At 44.5% G+C, this 13,801-nt stretch overlaps 1 protein-coding gene across 2 annotated transcripts in view; it reads left to right on the top strand.

Annotated features, from left to right (window-relative positions):
* SLC10A7 (solute carrier family 10 member 7) overlaps positions 1-13,801 on the top strand; it is a 169,052-nt gene that overhangs the window by 54,936 nt on the left and 100,315 nt on the right. For both annotated transcript variants that reach the window (XM_068154085.1, XM_068154084.1), the window contains exon 5: positions 673-711. In XM_068154085.1, the coding sequence (XP_068010186.1) occupies positions 673-711 (39 nt within the window). The remainder of the gene's footprint in view (positions 1-672; positions 712-13,801) is intronic.

The raw sequence follows: 13,801 nt of genomic DNA, 5'->3' as shown, positions 1-13,801 counted from the left end.
TAGAAATTTTGGCATCAGGAGTGTGGAGTGGTGGGGTTTGGGGTTTTTTATTTGTTTGTTTGGGCTTGTTTTGTTAATGGTTTGTTTCTTTGGGCTTTTGTTTATGTTGGATTTTCATTTGTTTGGGTTTTGTTGTTGTTGCTCCTATTTTACATTTATTGGTTCAACTACAGAAACTTCTGCATTTGTCAGTACTTTATTATAATGAACAGTTGAAGTAGTTTGCCTGATTAATATTCTAGTAAAAGTTGTTACAAGTCTGTGAGAATGCAGTGTTTTAGTTAAATCTGATTGCATTTACTGTAATTAATAGGTCAATGTGTAAAAATGTTCCTGGCAAATTAGAGCCAAAGCAATGAGACCAAGCTTCTGTGTAATCTTCTTAATTCTTGTGGATGTCCCTCTAAATTCTATCAGCAAGGGTTTTCTTCTCCTCTTGCCTCCTTTTGTCCATTTCAGCACATTATTTAGGAATGCATAAACCAGAATCAATCAGCTTTCATAAGTTGCAGGCCACTGGCAATTTCTGGAGCAGTGGCTAACTGCCTAATGGTCTCAGTCTCTATGAGTACGTGGAGAAGCTAATAGCTTGTTGGGTGGGGAAATCAGATTTTGTTCTTGTATGACAGCAGCTTTACTGTTGGTGATATTTCTTTGTCCTTTTTTTTTCAGGCAGCTGCTATATTTAATTCTGCTTTTGGAAGTTTTTTGGTAAGTAATGCAGTGTTTGTTGCAAGCCCTTTAACAGTCTAATTTTTAACAGTGGCATCGGTGTGTTTGTGTTTTTCACATGCACGTTGGTGGAATCGTGCCATTTAGCTGGCAAAAAATTTGAAGTGTCTTTCAGTTTATGCCACCATGCCATTAAATACAGGCATTGCTGTTTTCTTTTTTGTTAAACTCTTGAGGAAAGTAGTGAAGAAATTGTCTGTACTCCTGGTAAATTAATAACGTGTAAACACATCTTCATTTTCTCCTTAATGGGTTAACAGAATCTATTCTTATGCAGATGCTTCAGACATGGGCATCAATATATTGATTTTTCTAATAAGGCCCATCAAATACTCATTATTTTCTATCAAGAGGCCATGGGTTTTGAAAAGAAAACATGACCCAGCTGATCAGAGAGTAGATGCTAATTTACTCAGTGACTTGTCATTTGTTTAGCATATTTCACTGTCAGTGAAGCCACGCAGTGTCTCTGAGGAGCACACTAAAATAGCTAGATATGGGAAAACAATCAATCCAGCTGGAATACAACCAGTGCTGTGAAAAGCATGCACAGTGTTTTTGGATGTGGTGGTCTAAAACGCTCAGAAAGGACACTGTAAAGAAATACATTTATGAAGAGAGGAGGAATAGGTTTGTTTTATTGCTGTGTTGTTTAGAGAAACATTAATGAATATGAAATGCAAATGATACGTAGGCAGGCTACTGTGCCTGTTTTATTTAGGCAGCTAATAATTGACTTATTTTTCCCTTCTTTACTGAAATGTGTACATTCTTTAAGTATATCTTTGTGATTCCAAGCTTGTGTCCCTAGGAAAAGGACTGTGATAGATAAAATGAATGAATGACTGGAGAATTGAAATTAGGAAATTAAAATTGCAAGCACCAAATAACTCCCTGTATTTGTTTTGTGAAAAGCTGGAGTCTGGGCCTCTGAGTGTGTAAAGGTGTACTGCTAAGAGGAAAAACTTGCATGGCATTTTGAAGTTGTGCATTGTGCTGCTGCTCTTTTGAGGGAGTAGGTTAAAGTTAGGAGGCTGGCTGTAAGTTTTGTGGGTATAGATGAGCATCCATGTGCTGAAAATATCTATTTCTAAACACTTGTTCCTTTTTGTCACCTATTGTACTCTCCTCCAGTGGGAGGAAGGATCTGTCTGCCTCAAGCTGTGGAATCCCAGTGTTAGAGCAACTCTTTAGCCTGTGTATGTGCATGGCATTTTCTCTGCTGTCCCTAGCTTTTGGCTCAGGAGGTTTCCTTGAATACCCAGAGGCCTCGGTTCAGCTGTCATTAGGAAAATGTCTTTTGACTTCAAATAAGAATTAAGGCCCCAAAGCATCTGACAACAATGGCTGCTCCTAGTGAAGCAACATAAACATATTTTAATTTCTAGAACCTCTTTGTAGCTCTTAGAAGGAACCTCAGTTAAAGAAGCAGAGCTGGTTTGTGGGTTCATATGAACCTGGGTTTGGTTTTGATCTTGGTTCCATGTACTGATTATGGGAAAGTGTCATTTATGTATAATAATCTCATTTCACTTTTTATTTGCTGCCTTTTTTTCCCCCCTGAAATCTCAAGAGCAGCATTGCAGTAAACACTCTTGTTAATAAAATTCCTGGGAAAGACTTTTCAAAACCCCTGAAGGTCATCTAGACCAGATGGCTGTTTTTTTGGTTTTCCTAATTATTGATTTATTTATATCTTTTAATAAATAAAATCATACAGAATACAGAATTAAGCAGGTTGGGAAAGACCTTCGAGATCATCAAAGTCCAACCAGAAAGTGGCCACTCTGAAGGTACAAATACATAAACACACTTAGGGGCCCATTGTGAAATCCTGGTTTGAAATCATGACTGTGCAGGGAATGTGCAGGTATGGACAGCATGTAACTCACAAACATGTTTACTGATAGCTTTGCTCTTGCAGACTTTCCCAGTTAGGGAGTGGAAATGCTGATCCATATGAGTGAAAATGCAATGGGGTGATAGTGGGCCAGGAAGTGTACCAAGCAGCCAGTGCTGTTCAGCAGTGTCACACTGCTGCAGGTCTCTCTGTGTGGCCTTTTGAGTGGCTCCTGCATGTCACTAGCATGTGGTTTTCAGTGAACAAATGAAATGTGTGTATAGATAAGCATGGTTGTTTGAAGTCAAAATTATTCTATCAAATAGGAAAATAATTAACCTGTTTCTGAGAAGGTTATGGAGGGTGCTGGTGCTGGTTTTGGAAACCCATCAGTTTACATTAGTAACTAACTGCCAGGCTTGGCTGTAGGTGAAGATCCTATTTCCTGTGTCTTTCATTGGTACTGAATCTGTATCACATGTGCATTTTTCTTATCAGTGTCTGGTGATGTGCTGCCTGTGGATAGGCATAGATGTCACTGCACACCTTTGTGACCACAACCATATATGTGTCTTGGAGGTGATCTGGCACTCTCTCGCTGCATTTTTGCTATGTTCCTTGTCTTACAACGTGTAGCACGTAGGCAGGAGGCTGCAACCCTGACAAAGCCAGAAGGACAGTGTGTTGTCTGCTCTCAGATTATGCCCTGTGGGCCAGTGCCTGTGTATGATAGTGTGAAGCAAACTGATTTAAAAGGGCTGAAAGATGTGCTGTGCTTTTAACTCTTTTTCTTGTCCTTTTTTTTCCCCCCTCTGGTTAAGACTAGGAAATGATCCTTGGAGTTGAGTTAAAATAATCTGTGGAAGACATAAAGTGACATAGAGTGATGCTGGGATGAGCTTATTCAGATGAAAAGGCACATGTTGTGATAAACAAAATGCAGAAATGGCAAGTATTTTTAGCTGAAATACACTTAGGTTCATCATCTGAAGGTGATTTCACTGGCAGGGAGATGTAAAGAATCTGCCAGCCAACTGCAAAGAAATTCCTTTTAAACTCCACCAAAGCCCATATTCTGATACAAGTATTCAAGCAAAACAGTGCATGGGATGGTTCTGTACATATTTACACTTAGTGTACTAATGTCCCAGGTCTAATTAAAACACAGTGTTTTAAAGAACTAATTGTTACAGAAAAGTGGTTTTTATGTAGCTAGATTAGTAATAACTAACGCTAGATGAATTCAATTAACATAAATTTCAGCCAAGAGAATATTTAGACTCGTACCACAGAGGATTGCTGTGAGTTGGGTAGTTAATATCATTATCTCCTCCCCTCGTTTAAACAGTTTGCTTTACAGTAATTGTGGAGCATAAGCAGTGATTTCAGTTTTTCCTCTTAATGGGGCTTTAATAAAATCTGATAGTATTTTTTGCTAATGCTGGGTGGGTGGTTAGCAACAGGGTTGCTCCTCTAAAGCCTGCAAATGCCTGCTGAGATCTGCTGAGATAGAAGGTGCTGAGACAGCTGCTTTCACTTGCCCAGGGAGGTGATGGAATCGCCATCACTGGAGGTGTTCAGAAGGAGACTTGACAGGGTGCTTGGTTGCATGGTTTAGTTGATTAGGTGGTGTTGGATGATAGGTTGGACGCAATGATCTTGAAGGTCTCTTCCGGTCTATTCTATTCTATTCTATTCTATTCTATTCTATTCTATTCTATTCTATTCTATTCTATTCTATTCTATTCTATTCTATTCTATTCTATTCTTCTGCACCTAAAGGCTAAAGAAATTGTCTGGGATCTTAAATACAGGTCTGTTGAGATTCTGAACCTTGTATGCTTTATCATAGCATTGTTTCAGGTGGATCATTGTTTCAGGTGGATCAGGCCTGATCTAGTGTGGGGTGTCCCTGCCCATGGCAGGGGGGTTGGAACTAGATGATCCTTGTGGTCCCTTCCAACCCTGAATGATACTATGAAAATCCCTAATTTCTATTCTACTTCTAAAAGTTGGGCTGCAACAGAAAAATAATGCTTGTTATTGTCCTTGGCAGGCTACTGCAAGACATGTTGTGCTGATGGGTGTTCTGTGGTGCTTGCCTGGGTGGCTCAGCTGCTTTGATGTTAAGTTCACCAAGGGGTAGTCTATGATTGAGGCTGTGTGCACACTGAAGTGGAGGCACATGGTCACTTGAGAGCTAAGCTCAGTTTGCTGTGACAATACAATGCCACATGCATGGAAGTAGGAGAGTGCTTGAAGAAGAAAAGGATGTCTTCACAAAATGCTTGGCACTGCTAGACTAGAAACAGTCTGGGCTAATCTCTTTCTCCTCTCAATTAACTTCCTTTCTGCTTGAGCCAGTGGTCTTGGAAATGCATGAGCATCCAGCTTGCGATGTGAGTCTGTGTTGTGTGGTTCTTTGGTGCCTTGGGGTTATGAAAAAAGTGTGAAGGGAGCAGCCATCGGCTTCACCTTAAACAAAAAGCTATAACCATTTCCTGTGGTGACAGGAAATAAGAGCTTTTGGAGGTCTCTACTCTGGTGACTACTGAACTCCTCAGAAAACAGAGCAGAGGGCAGACAGAAAATGGAACTGTTAGGTGAGACTCCTGATGCTGCCTTGGATTTAGCTTCACTTCCTCTGTTAAAGTCAATAGGTTGAAATAAGGCACATGTCCAGGCTAATTCAGTCAGTCTGAAGGGAAGAACCTATTGCAAGTGCCCACCACTTGTTTCCTTGATCTCTTTTGTCCAGATCAGGTGTGTATATGCTTTTGTGGTTTTGTCTGACCATCTTTTGAAGCTTGTTGACAGTGGTCAAAAACCCAAATAAATTTTGGAGCAGCCACTTGTCTAAACAAATTGAGGTTGATGGTGTGGTTTTTTTATATACATTGCCTTCCAAATGAAAGCTACAGCTAGCAGGGAATATGAAAGTTAGCTTCTCACCCATACACAAAGCCTAGCTGGTTAATGAAAATGTATGGAATTCTTATCTGCTCTGCCTTAGCAGGCATAATGATTTACACAGCCTGACAGCACTAGTGCAGCAAGTAAATGCATTAGTCATAGTGTCCATTTTTCTTGCAAATTTGTGACACAGATTTAATTATGGGAATGACCAGCAACTTCCAAATCTAATTTTGGTAGGCTGAGCCAACTTTTTTATTTTAATAACAATGGATTTTTTAGCAATGATTTCATTACTATTTAAAGAAATCCACCCGTATGGAAATAACCAATTGCCTGGATTTTATTTGCTTTGGTTTACCTTAATGGATGTTGAATGGCTTAGGGTTTTTTTTGGGGGGGTGTTTCTTTTGTTATCACTTTTATTTCTAGCATAAATCTCCTTATCTGGCTTAATTCTTTCTTGCACAAAGATGGTAAATATTTTTCTGAAGCCAGACAAATGTTTGTATGCTCTTCTTGTGCCCTTCTAATTGTGTCTTTGCAGAGTGAAAAAGGGGCAGAGCAGTCATCTGGGATTCCCTTTCTACTGTGCTAGCTGTTTGCAAGAAAACCTTGTCAGGAAGTCTGTTCACAACAGGTGCTGAATTCTAGATTCAGTCTTGTTTCATTTCAAAGTGGAGATGCTTTATGGTGTGCCACTGCTCTCTTGTTAAGTGGGCTCCTCTTCCCCTGTGAAGTAGTACAGTGGTGCTGCTGGTCTGTGCTCCCAGTTGGATTCGGCTGGTTCTCAAACTCTTGAGCGGGTTCTCCCTGTTAATCAGCCACATGGGAAGCCACCTCAGCCTTGAAGGATGGCGTTTTGCATGAGTGCAAGGGGATGGCAGAGCTCAGCAGCAGTGAGTCTTTGGACCAGTTGTTATATACCTGGCAGGAAGAGTTTGGATTCCATGGGATTTAAATAATCTTGGGAGCCACTTAGTTGCCTTACTGTCGCTTTCTCTTATATCGTGGCCAGTGCTTGCTTCTCTTGCTGTTACTTAGCATCCTCATTTTGGGTTCTACAAGCTTCACCTGAAATCTTGCAATCATGTAATCTGGGCTTCATCAGCTGGTTCCAGATGTACCAAATACCATTTTCTTCACTCTTGTTGTGTATTCATGCTTCCTGTGTATAGCAGGCTCAGTTTCACACCTAGTTTGAGTTAGCTTATATTCAAGCAAGGCAGGGTAACAAAGCTCCCTGTGATAGAGAGCTGTTAGTTTGAGCTTAAGGAAACAGCCTTGGGTACAGATAATTATTTTGAGGGATGGCCAGGCATGTGCACCCATCCCAGTATGCTCTCTCCCATGCCTCTCCAGCAGCCAGACTGACAGGGAGGGTGAGAGTTACAAACAGATGTACAGTTTCTTACAGTCTGCTTGTCTATGAGTAATGCTGAACTCCTCTACCAGTAAAAAAGGAGTAGGTATAAAAGTGCAAGAGTCACAAAGTTAACAAGTGAATGAGATCCTGCTTCCAGGTCTCTGGGAGAAGTCAGGTAAGGGGATAACTGGAAATCTGGGTATTTTAACAGCTATTGTGGGGTCCATCTGATGGCACAGTTACATGAAAAGACCATTGAAGTCTGAAAGGTTTAGATGGCCAGCCAGTGCAGACTGTCTGAGAACCAGCTAACAATTAACAGTCCTGCTGTTGGTTATCTTTGAAATAGAATAGAATAAACCAGGTTGGAAGAGACCTTTAATATCGTCATGTCCAAGCTATCATCCAACACCACCTAATCAACTAACCCATGGCACCAAGCACCCCATCAAGTCTCCTCCTGAACATCTCCAGTGATAGTGACCCCACCATCTCCTGGGCAGCCCATTCCAATGGGCAATCACTCTCTCTGTATAGAACTTCCTCCTAACCTCCAGCCTAAACCTCCCCTGGTGCAGCTTGAGACTGTGTCCTCTTGTTCTGGTGCTGGTTGCCTGGGAGAAGAGACCCACCTCTGTCTGTCTACAACCTCCCTTCAGGTAGTTGTAGAGAGCAATAAGGTCTCCCCTGAGTCTCCTCTTCTCCAGGCTAAGCAACCCCAGCTCCCTCGGTCTCTCCTCATAGGGCTTGTGTTCCAAGCCTCTTCACCAACTTTGTTGCCCTTAAATGTTAGGAAGGAGGAGTAACCAAGAGGAAAGTGACTTCTTAGTTTTCCTCATGTTCCCATTAGCTTTTGCTACTGAGCTTTTAATTCATCTCCCTCAGTCTTATGGGACTCAAGCAGGCAGCTCTTCCAAAAAGAAAACGTGTTTAAAAGTAGCAGTAAGTAGGCCATCAAATGTATCTCTGTGTATTCTCTTTGCCACCCCAAAATAATTAACTACTGTCTTTTAAAAGATAAATATATTTAGGTGTTCTCCTTCTTTCACATCCTCTCATGACAGCTAGGAGTAGGTAGGTTTCTTTTCTTGCACCTTCTTCTTTGGTCAGCAACCCCATCTAGTGCTCTTCCTTGGCGTAGTGACTGGTGACTGCTTTTAAGACAGTACATTGCATCCATCCCTTTCCCTCACCATTGCTGTTTTCAAGGAGTAACAGGCTCTCAGAGAAAGAAATAGCTGAGGATGTATGTGCAGAGCAGTGGCATTTCTTGAGTTAGTAAAATAAGCAGTAGAAGTGGCCATTGCTGGAGGAAATTCAGGGGCGTTGCAAATCTGAGAGGTAGCATGAGAGTTCAAGCAGCTTTATTGTTCCAGCCTGACTGTCATTTATGAATTGCAAAGTAGGAGGGAATGAAGTTTCAGGAGCTAAACCTGGGCGTTCCAAGTACCTTACATTTTATGATCTGCTGTATTTCTTCTGATCACATAGTGTGGGGAAAGTGGAAATGGAAGTTCCCTCAGACTGACTGTGCTGCAGTCGTCTCTCTTGTTAATGGAAATCGAATGGTGCTGATTGACAGCCACCAAAACATGAGCCAGCAGTGTGCCCAGGTGGCCAAGAAGGCCAACATCATCCTAGCCTGCATTAGGAACAGTGTGGCCAGCAGGAGCAGGGAGGTCATTGTGCCCCTGTACTCTGCTTTGGTTAGGACACACCTTGAGTACTGTGTCCAGTTCTGGGCCCCTCAGTTTAAGAACGACATCGAAACACTTGAAGGTGTCCAGAGAAGGGCAACAAGGCTGGGGAGAGGCCTTGAGCACAATCCCTATGAGGAGAGGCTGAGGGAGCTGGGATTGTTTAGCCTGGAAAAGAGGAAGCTCAGGAGTGACCTCATTGCTCTCTACAACTACCTGAAAGGTGGTTGTAGCCAGGAAGAGGTTGGTCTCTTCTCCCAGGCAACCAGCACCAGAACAAGAGGATAGAGTCTCAAGCTGTACCAGGGGAAGTTTAGTCTCAAGGTGAGGAGGAAGTTCTTCCCAGAGAGAGTTGTTAGCCATTGGAATGTGCTGCCCAGGGAGGTGGTGGAGTCCCCATCCCTGGAGGTGTTCAAGAGGGGATTGGATGTGGCACTTGGTACCATGGTCTAGTCATGAGAGACTTTGACAGGCTGGAGAGGTGGGCACAAGCCAACCTCAGGAGGTTCAACAAGACCAAGGGCAGGGTCCTGCAGCTGGGTCGAGGAAATCCCAGGCACAAATCCAGGCTGGGCAGGGACTGACTGGAAAGCAGCCCTGAGGAGAGAGACTTGGAGTGCTGGTGGACAAAATGCTCAACAGGAGCTCTCAATGTGCACTTGCAGCCCAGAAAGCTAATCAGATCCTGTGGCCAGCAGGTCAAGGGAGGTGATTCTCCCCCTCTATTCAACTCTGGTGAGACTCCACCTGGAGTACTGCCTCCAGTTCTGGAGCCCCTAGTACAAGAGGTATCTGGAGGTGCTGGAAGGTGTCCAGAGAAGGGCCATGAGGATGATCAGAGGGCTGGAACACCTCTCCTGTGAGGACAGACTGAAGGAGTTGGGGCTGTTCAGTCTGGAGAAGAGAAGGCTCCCAGGTGACCTCATTGTGGCCTTCCAGTATCTGAAGGGGGCCTACAGGAAGGCTGGGGAGGGACTTTTGAGGATCTCAGGTAGTGATAGGACTAGGGGGAATGGAATGAAGCTGGAGGTGCGGGGATTCAGACTGGACATGAGGAGGAATTTCTTCCCCATGAGAGTGGTGAAGCCCTGGAATGGGTTGTCCAGGGAGGTGGTTGAGGCCCCGTCCCTGGAGGTGTTTAAGCCCAGTCTGGATGAAGCTCTGGGCAGCCTGCTGTAGTGTGGGGTGTCCCTGCCCATGGCAGGGGGGTTGGAACTAGCTGATCCTTGTGGTCCCTTCCAACCCTGACTGATACTATGATACTATGAAAAGGTCCTGGTACCAATTCATGGTGCCTTCTTGTCCCTGTTCTGCAACATTTCCCTGCATTTTTACTCCAAGGCAAAGTAAAATTACCAGGAGGAAATAACCCCTGCTTCTGTTGTAAGCTTGAGGTGTCTGACTTCCAGTTAAGTCACTGAAGTCTGTATCCTGGGCTGATGTCATAACACTAGTACTGGAAATCAGTTTTTACAAGTCAGTGCATTGCAAAGCTGCCCTATTTCTTTCTGTCAGATACTTGGAGAAATATTTGCATGGTTTGTCAAAAAAAAATAAGGTGAAAATTTGCACTACAAAACTTTGAATAGTTTCTTTGTGGAACATTTCAAACCTCTCACAGGTTGTAAGCTGTGTCTGTGGGAAGCAAATGTTCGGTTCATTACATTAGGTAGGTTGGTGCATAAAGGAGAAATTGGGAAGGGAGGCCCTATGAAAGCTAATTTGGTTTTTATTTTGCCCTCTCTGTAGTATCTTTTAATACTAGAAGCAGCATAACTGCATTCCTCTAGGGCTCTGGTTGTACACAAACATGTAGTCATTTGGCCTGATTTAAGGGTAAATGTTCCCTGCAGAAAGATTTGGCATTGCACAAAATATATAATTTTCTCCCTCTCTTTTAAAAATTCATCAAAAGGAAATGAAAATGTTTTTAGAATCTGCTGTTAATGTTCTCCCCCAAAGTTTTAGCTGGCTGTTAAAATGGAGCAATGATCCTTTTGTCTGGGCTGCAGCTTTTCGTCACCTGCCTGAGAAAAATGTGTGGTTGGGTGTGAGGGAGTGGAGGGAAGTATCATAGTATCAGGCAGGGTTGGAAGGGACCACAAGGATCATCTAGTTCCAACCCCCCTGCCATGGGCAGGGACACCCCACACTAGATCAGGCTGGCCAGAGCCTCATCCAGCCTGGTCTTACACACCTCCAGGGACAGGGCCTCAACCACCTCCCTGGACAGCCCATTCCAGGGCTTCACCACTCTCATGGGGAAGAACTTCCTCCTCCCCTCCAGCCTGAATCTCCCCACCTCCAGCTTCATTCCAATCCCCCTAGTCCTATCACTACCTGAGATCCTGAGCAGTCCCTCCCCAGCCTTCTTGTAGCCCCCTTCAGATACTGGAAGGCCACAATTAGGTCACCTGGGAGCCTTCTCTTCTCCAGACTGAACAGCCCCAACTTCTTCAGTCTGTCCTCAGAGCAGAGCAGCTCCAGCCCTCTGCTCATCCTCCTGGCCCTTCTCTGGACACCTTCCAGCACCTCCATATCCCTCTTGTAATAGGGGCTCCAGAACTGGAGGCAGTACTCCAGGTGGGGTCTCAGCAGAGCTGAGCAGAGGGGGAGAATCACCTCCCTTGCCCTGCTGGCCACACTTCTCCTGATGCAGCCCAGGATCTGATTGGCTTTGTGGGCTGCAAGTGCACACTGAGAGCTCTTGTTGAGCTTCTTGTCCTCCCAAGTCTCTCTCCTCAGGGCTGCTTTCCAGCCAGTCCCTGCCCAGCCTGGATTTGTGCCTGGGATTGCCTCCACCCAGATGCAGGACCCTGCACTTGGTCTTGTTGAACCTCATGAGGTTGGCTTGTGCCCACCTCTCCAGCCTGTCCAGGTCCCTCTGGATGGCCTCCCTTCCCTCCAGCTGTCTGCTGCACCACACAGCTTGGTGTCATCAGCAAACCTGCTGAGGGTGCACTCAGTGCCACTGTCCATGGCACCCACTAAGATGTTGAACAAGCCTGGTCCCAGGACTGATCCCTGAGGGACTCTGCTTGTCCCTGGCCTCCACTGGGACATGGAGCCATTGACAGCCACTCTTTGGGTGCGGCCATCAAGCCAGTTCCTTATCCATCTAGTGGTCCACCCATCAAACCCATGTGTCATCCCTTCCTTTGGAAAAGGGGCATTTAAACCCCTGTCTTGTGCTTCACTGGCTCTTTGAGCTGGTTCTGCTGCAATGAGGAGCTGTTTCACCTGGTGTCTGTATTTGTTGTAAAAAACCATCTGGTAAACTTGAGGAGTTAACCATCATGGACTCAGTAATCCATAATGGAGCATGGGGCTCTTTCTCCTCCCGTGTCCACCAAATGTGGATTCAGCAGCTAGCAAGAGCTGAATTCAAGATGATAGTATGCGTGCTTTGTGGTGTCCCTCTACAAACAGCGGTACCAGTGTTGTGTTGTTCCATGCATGCCACCTTCTCCTTAAGTTTATTTTCAGGGAAGGAAAAATATCCCACATTAATTCATCAAGCTTCTTGGGTTTATAGCCCAGAACAGGTTAAAGCGCTGCCCGGATTTCGATGTCTCTTTCCTATGGTGGTTCTCTATCAGACCTTGCAAAACCTCTTGAAAACTTGGCAGCTCTACATTCTCCTGGGGTAAAATCAAGAGGGACATCATTATTACTATGAGCTGAGCGTCTGGAAACCGTTGCCCTTGCTGTCAGGGTGACAAATACTGTCTTAATGGAAGTGCCAGAGGTTAGGTCACAAGCCTTCACAAAGCCTTTAACTCGACTAGCAAGGAAGGCAAGGAAGCCTTCTCAAAACTGGAGCTTCCTTTGGAAAATTGTGTGTATATTGTTAGCCCTTTAAAAGGCAGTTTTGGGAAACTATAGTGGCCCTTCTGTATGAGACAGTAGCAGTTCAGGACTTTTTTCTCAGTGGCTGCACTTGTGTTGCTGCTGAGGCACCCTTTTCATTGTTGTTTTCCCGTAGCTTCTTTCAAAGTATGATAACAACCTTCAGCTTTTATCCTTAATAGCACATATTTGGAAAGGTGGGTTATTGTGAAGGAGGGGGAGAAATGGTTTAATTAATGGTCTGACATTACCTGGCCTCATTTAACCCTCTTCTGGCAGTGGAATAGATCTTTCATTTTGATTTTAGGTGAAACAAAAAAAACCTAAACCCCAAACTAAACAAGCCCCAAAACCCCACCTCAACAAAACCCAAAACATCTTGGAGATGATTCCTTTGCCTGCCTTCAGGATCCTGCTTGCTCATACAGTTTATCACCTTTCCGGCAGGATGTGAGCAAATGCAGCTCCCAGCATCTTATTCCCTCCTCTTTCACCCCAATTCTTCACCTACTTACCCCTGGTTATTTTCCTGTAATGATAAGTAAATTGTTTTAAAAAGGCAACAATGCTGGTGAGAGGCCTTGTGCATAAGACCTATGAGGAGAGGCTGAGGGAGCTGGGGTTGTTTAGCCTGGAGAAGAGGAGGCTCAGGGGAGACCTCATTGCAACTACCTGAAGGGAGGTTGTAGCCAGCTGGGGGTTGGTCTCTTCTCCCAGGCAATCAGCACCAGAACAAGAGGACATAGTCTCAAGCTGTGCCAGGGAAGGTTTAGGCTGGAGGTGAGGAGAAAGTTCTTCCCAGAGAGAGTTGTTAGCCATTGGAATGAGCTGCCTAGGGAGGTGGTGGAGTCCCCATCCCTGGAGGTGTTCAAGAGGGGATTGGATGTGGCACTTGGTTGCCATGGTTTAGTAATCATGAGGTCTGTGATGACAGGTTGGGCTTGATGATCTTTGAGGTCTCTGCCAACTTTGGTGATTCTGTGCGACTGGATCCCTTTATTCTTTTGGTGGTCAACTTGACCAAGACTGTGCATGACTGGGAACAGCTTTTTTTCCTGATGTAAATCCACTGAATGAAAGCTGTGCATGGTTTTGCCCCCTCTGTGTACTCTTTATGTGCTTTGTGCCATGAGAGAGGTCCTTGCATTGCTGCCTACCTGAGTGGAAAAGTCATTCCAGCTTCCTGCTCCCGGTGCATTTGAGGCATGTACTAATAGCCTGCAAGTGCACACCTTGTGCCTTGTTGCTTAGAATAGAATAAACCAGGTTGGAAGAGACCTTCAAGATCATCGCATCCAACCTATCACCCAACACCACCCAACCAACTAAACCATGCAACCAAGCACCCCATCAAGTCTCCTTCTGAACACCTCCACCACCTCCTCGGGCAGCCCATTCCAATGG

This window comes from Melanerpes formicivorus, unplaced genomic scaffold (assembly GCF_026170545.1).
Source record: "Melanerpes formicivorus ecotype bairdi unplaced genomic scaffold, bMelFor1.0.p_v2 SCAF_27, whole genome shotgun sequence".
Lineage (NCBI taxonomy): Eukaryota > Metazoa > Chordata > Aves > Piciformes > Picidae > Melanerpes > Melanerpes formicivorus.
This window is presented reverse-complemented; position numbering and strand designations above follow the sequence as displayed.